We start from the raw sequence: 6,235 nt of genomic DNA, 5'->3' as shown, positions 1-6,235 counted from the left end.
CTTCCTGCTGCAGAAAGACCAACCAAACCCGCTCCTCATCGGAACGTAGGAGTGGAGAGCGCCCGACCGGTACAGCCCCAACATCTGCAAGCAGCAGTTTCTAGAGCGGAAGGTTGTTTTCCCCCCTCCAGGGCAGCAGAGGCTGGTGGCACCGATGCGTTATTTCTGTTTGAGCGTTATTTCGCATAACATTTATGTGTGGTATCAAATTTGAAATGATGGTGACCACATCACTTTGTAGTTCCAGGTCTGTCTCTCCACTGCAGCTGTAATCCAGACCTCTCTACGGTTACGGGTCATCTCCTCAGAATCCCCGATAGCTGAAGATGGATATGAAGCGTGTGAAGGACTATATCTACTGGCTGTACTACCAGTACCTGCTGGTCACCTGCAGCTATGTGCTGGAGCCCTGGGAACGCTCCATGTTCCACACCATCACCGTGACTGTCTTCGCTATGGTGGTGTATACGGCTTACGTCTTTGTCCCCATTCACGTCCGCCTGGCTTTCCAGTTCTTCTCCCAGATATTTGGAGGCCAGCCCGAGAGCACCGTTTCCATCATGAACTGAACCTCCCCGAGCAGTGATTAGCAGCTATTGCAACGTGTGAAATGCAACGTCGTCTTCAATTTTGTGTATTTATTCTGAAGCAGTTTTGCAGTTGTAAAATACCATTTTCTTGTACAAAACATGGCTCAACTACCCTAGCTGGAGACCGGAGTAACACACTGCCTGCAGCTGCACGTCCAATGAAACCCAGGCCGGCTTTTGTTGCGTGACAATGAAACACATCCCCCAGAACATCACGTGTACCTGATGTTCAACCAGCTCCCACCTTCAGCACCCTAATTTAATGACACTGGCACCTATGAAATGGCAAAGACTGTTGATGACAGCTGGGAGAAGGGGACCCTTGCTCATCAGGCACGGGGATGTTCTGCCAGCAGAGAGCAGCGGCAAAACATGACCCGGGTTAAAGAATTAAGGAGATAAGTAAAATACACCGAGATTTAACTAGTACCTGTCTGGTTACTGACTTCTGCTTTTTAATGGAGAGAAAGGGAATTAGCAGAGAAAGTCACAGGAGTACAAACTTGAATCCCACTTTTCGCATCAGAGTTGCTGCATCTGATCTTAGATGGTCTAAGATAGTAAAAAAAAAAAAAAAATTCTGTAGGTAATCTTGCAGTTTTCTGAAAATGCCAGAAAGAAACAGCCCTGGCTCTGTTTCAGTGCCCTCCTGCCGCTTTTGCTAAAACCCGAGACATATTTTCCTTCTGCTCCCGTTCACCAAGGCCAGCAAAGTGCATGTCTGCCGCAGAGGAAGACAATCCAGCAAACAGAGTGGAAGTAATATTTTAATAACTGCAGGGAAGCGATCTCCGTTCTCAAGAAGAAATTAGAGTTGTTATAACTGCCTGTGGGGGCTTTCTGGAAGGTTTGTTTGCTTTTCACTACACCTAAATCCCATGGCAAAGCCAAATCGTAAGTCACAGCTCTACAGTGGTGTGTCAACAGCTGGTGCTGCTATTATTAGAAGAGAGAGGTGCAAAATGTAAATAGCTTCCCAATGATGCTGGCACAGTCAGAGGATTAAAAAAACCCTCTTCATTTCTTTACCAAGCTGCAGTGGGGTCCTGCATGCTTGAAAGAACACAGATGGATTGGAAACTAAGACGTGTTGAACAGATCTGAACCTGTGTATGCATTTTTTTTCAGGAAAAAATAAAATTTTATTCTTCAGAAAGAACACTTCAGTGCATGACTCGGCTCTGACTGCGTTTTCAATTTGTCCAGAAATGCCCTGGGAGCGTGTGGGCCAGGCTGACACCATGGCAGACTCTTTTGTGGTGAATGTTTTGGGTTAAGGTTTAGAGCCCCGTAAATGGATCCATGTGAGGACTGCCATGTTCATCCTCATCAGTGCTGCAGCCCAAGACCTCTCCTCTCTCTGATGGTGGAGACGGAAAAAAAAAACAAAACAGAAAAAAACCCCAAACCCAGAAACTTCACTGGGGATCCTGCTCCGCAGAGCAGTTCACAAGGTCCTGAAGACCTTGCAGTAATGAACAAAGCTCTGGAGGGGATGGAAAATGTCAAGTACCTGGGAAAATTTCCAGGAAAGCCATCTATAGGATAGAATAAAAGTAACATTCCGTATGCTGGAGGTGAAAAAATGAAAATCTTTGCCCAGCAATTTAGTGCTTGAACCAAAAATCCTTCCCAATAGCCCATCCTCAAAAGATTCCCCTCTTCAACTAGATAATGTGATGATGAAACTGCCACGACATCTCCTCACCTTATTTTTTCATTTCTCAGAAAGGTTATTTGTTCCCAGTGGCATCAAACAGCACTGACCTGCTTTTAGGAGCAGGAGGAAAAACACTTTCCTGCAGGTATGCAAAGGCTGGGTCTGGTTTCTCAAGAACACACCTCCCACTATACTGCTGCTATTTAAACATTTAACTTAATGCTGCTATTAACATTTAACTGAGCAAAGAGCACAAGCAAACGGCTGTGTCAGGACGAGGGAACTTCCAGGGACCTCTCACGGGAGGGGGGATTCCTGTAAGCACTTCTCTTCCTTATTATTCCTGTTACCTTTGATTAGCTTTGCAGGAGGTGCTCAGAAGATGGAGGAAAACGGCAGCAGTTTCTCTTCAGGAGGGTTCCTGCAGCCGTACTTCAGTGCAAATGCTTTTTTTAATGCACATTCTTCAGCTTCTTTACTAAACTTTAAAGTTTGGGGGCAAGAGGGATTCACCAGAAAGGAAAGAGAGAGCTGAAAATAACCTCGCTCTGCTAAAAAGCCTTTTGAGATTTTTCCAGCCCTTTTCATTTCTCCTTCCTACTAGAAAAGCTGAAATAACTCAAGCTACTTAATAGTCATAATTAGCGGGTTCCAGCAGGAGATTTTGAAGCGTTTTTGGCACACAGCAGTGAATAGAAACATTTTTTTTTTCCCTGTCTGAAAGAGAGAGGAGGTGGGAAACCACATTCGACAGCTTGAGCCCCCAGCACAGTTCAGGAAAGTCTGCTCCAGCTTTGAAAGCCTCTAGATGAAGCCGTTCACAGCAGAGGGAGCGAGCTGTTCCCAGGCTCAGGCTGCACACCAGCGTGGAAGCACCATGTGCCGCAACAGCACCAAGCCGTAGGAGGAGGGTGGCATTTCGGAGGGCTGCCAGTAATGCCAGCAGACGGCTCAGAACACGCAGCATATGGGGAACAGCTCCGCTGCGAGGAGTGTGGTGTCAGGCTCTCATAAAACACCTTGGCAGGGCACTCCTTTCTCCTGCTTTGTTATTACTCCATGTTAATTATAGTTAATTGCTCCATTATTAGCCTATGTTAATGGTAGTTCAGGCTGAGCACAGCAGCTGGAAGTTTTTACATCCAAAAAAAAAAAAAAATCCAGTGAAAGGACTATGTTAAGAGTAACCCAAACCAAGAATCCAATGGGGATAAATGGAACAACAGCAGAAAGGGAGGTGAACCAGTTCCAGCTGCATTCACCCTGAAAGCGCATCATTAAATTAAGCGCTGAGAAATCTGGGGGCTCAGCTGGCCAGCACCATACCTCCCTTGTTTAACGTTCGTTTCCTTCATTTCATTTAATCAAAGCTGGCATTTACCCTGCCGTGAAGGTTTCCCGGCCAATTTCATGGATCACCTCCCAAATCCATTAGCAAGGGCAACCACACACACACGTCCAGACCGTGAACCCCCAGAAGCCTCTTCCTGAAGCCCCTCCAGGCAGCCTTTACCCAAGACTACCCGAGTCCTTTTCCTTAGCAGTAGCACAGGAGCACTGATTAAAAGCAGCGCTAACTTTTATGCGGGATATTTCCAGAGCTTTCCATCCCCCTAGAGAACCTTTCAGTGGCCCCTCCCCGACTCCTTACTCCACTGCAGAAAGAGAAAGTTCTACTTCCATCCTTTCTCTTCATCTTCCCAGAAGAGACTGGCAAAACAGTCCAAGGTGGTTGGTGGGGAAGCGCTGCCATTGCCCATCCCACACATCTGCAGGGCATCTGAGTTCAAGCCAGTCACATGCAGAGACAGGCCATCACCTGCATGTCCCATTCCACCTACATGGAATTCCCTGAGAAATGAGACCCCATGGTTATGAAGTTTGGAAATCTTAAGGATGTTTGAGTACAAATGTTTCTTTCAAGTTTTATCACTGCTGTTATTTGGCCACAATTTAAGATTTAGCCTTTGGATGCAAATTCCTTATAATCATAGAAAACAAACAACATCCAATGTTGCACCAAAAGCAGTGCTGTCCTCTCGCAGTGCACGAGTCGGCCCCTTCCCAAGTCAGTTTAATTATTTACCCCTAAACTACCAAACCGCAGTTATATTGGCAAGTTACTGATATCCCACCTGCCCCTCGCAGTTTCGCTCTGTTTGGTAACTCCGGGTATCTTCTGAGCCAAGATACTCCTTTATCTGGACTCCCTGCGTGCATCTCAGTATTGACAACAGCAGAATGTAGTGCTAAGCCGTGACAAACCACGACCTCCTGTCCTTTTTGGAGGTTTGGTTACCTTCTTCAGAGCCAAGAGAGCATGTGACAGCCTAGGACAGCAGGAGACATCAGCATCTTGTTTCTCCCTGCCCCGACTCACCCTCTTTGGAAAGTGACTTCTGCTGTTGTTGCTCCTGATGGGATAAAGGGTTGGCTGAGCAGCAAGTGACTTGTTTCTCACACCTCCTTATTCCTGGAATGCTGCAGACACTGATCCCCAGAGGAGGAGGAAAACAGAGCCCCAGATATCCCTGAGACCGGCACCCAGCACACTGCATGAAAAAGGACGCACCGCTCCGTCCCATCATCCCAGCGAGACTCCCTTGCACGAAGCACTCCAGCCGCTGGGAGAAATTTCCAGCACAAGCCCTGAAGTGCCTCAGTTGGATCAGCACTCCCCTCCGAGCTGAGCCTGATCAGGAACTGAGAGTCAGTAGAAAAGCTAGACTGCTTCTAAGGCACAGCTCAGCAGCTCCCTCAGCCGCAGCAAACGTCACCCAACCCGCAGCCCTGGCGCACACTTGCTGCAGTCGAGGCAATCAAGGGAGCTGAAATTACCAGAATGATCTGGTAAACCAAACTACCTTAAATCTCAGGCAAGTGAAACCTCAGAGTACTACCAGAGCTTGGCAGCTGACAGAGGGGGTCAGAGAGATGCCTGTAACATTCCAAGGTCCTCGACAGGCTGGATCCAAGTGCACAGCGACAGCACAAGGCTCATCCCACCACTCCAGCGCCAAGAGACGAGATGAAACGGGCTCTTCCTTACACCCAGGAAGGAAAACTCAGCTTGAACCAAACAAAGACACCTTGATTCAAAGCATGATCAATTTTGTCCTTCATATATTTATTCCTTAGAGTAAGCATTTGTATTTTGCCTGAATTTGAGTAGCCCGAGTTACGAAAATGTCTCCAGGTAACTTCCACAGGAACTCCCTGGCTGAAAGGCTGTGATTCACAGGAGGCCACGAGAATCAGCTCCGAGAGTTCACGCTCACCATCATGTCTGCTCCACCCATGTGTCAGAGACTGCTTTCAGTAGCTGCTACATCAGGACAGCTGCGAGCTGATAAACTCTGCTGATGCTGATATTTCAGCACAGTCCCAGAGCTGTTACCAGGAGAACTGAGGCCGCCTTTAGATGAGATTAAGAAGCTCTGAGCTAGAAATAGGCTGTAAAAATTGCTTCATGTGGGCTAGTATAAGCTGTAGCCCCCCTCGATCACCAAGCCACGTTAGTCTAGGTTTAAAAGTGAAATTAAAAAGATGCATACGTACCCTTTACATCAAAATATGCATCCTACTGCTGAGACTTGCTCGGGCAAGAACCAGGACAAAGAGGAGAGTGGAAATACCCTCGTAATGGAGAATAGGGTAAATCCATATGAAAACAGCTTCTGCTTTGCATACAATGACTGAGCAAAGAGGGAGGAGAGGAGAGAGCGAAGGGAAATTGTGGCAGCATCAGGAATAGAGAGCCTGTCAGCCAGGGTGCCGTATCGGTTATTTTTTCTGACAGCTCCTATCTTTGTTTCATATTCATGGAGCAGATCAGAAATATCTCATTATTTCAAGGTCATACTGAGGGATGAGTTACATGCCATAGATCTTTGTGAGCTTCACATGGTTTAAAAAATGAACAGGAAGAGAAAGTGCAGGTAAAACGTACATCACGGAGTATTTGACACAAAACAGGTGAGGCCAG

General features: G+C 47.0%; 1 protein-coding gene across 1 annotated transcript; it reads left to right on the top strand.

Annotated features, from left to right (window-relative positions):
* Window positions 1-326: 326 nt before the first annotated feature.
* LOC104496250 (serine palmitoyltransferase small subunit B-like) lies at window positions 327-569 on the top strand. The gene has a single exon (XM_010139336.1). The coding sequence runs from the start codon at window positions 327-329 to the stop codon at window positions 567-569; it is 243 nt and encodes an 80-aa protein (XP_010137638.1).
* Window positions 570-6,235: the final 5,666 nt, after the last annotated feature.

The sequence above is a fragment of the Buceros rhinoceros genome, unplaced genomic scaffold, assembly GCF_000710305.1.
Source record: "Buceros rhinoceros silvestris isolate BGI_N320 unplaced genomic scaffold, ASM71030v1 scaffold13667, whole genome shotgun sequence".
NCBI lineage: Eukaryota > Metazoa > Chordata > Aves > Bucerotiformes > Bucerotidae > Buceros > Buceros rhinoceros.
The sequence above is the reverse complement of the archived record's forward strand: the minus strand, read 5'-3'. Positions and strand labels throughout refer to the sequence as shown.

Excerpts from the sequence above, each read along its gene's own strand:
- LOC104496250 (XM_010139336.1), top strand. The coding sequence starts at position 327 with ATGGATATGAAGCGTGTGAAGGACTATATCTACTGGCTGTACTACCAG.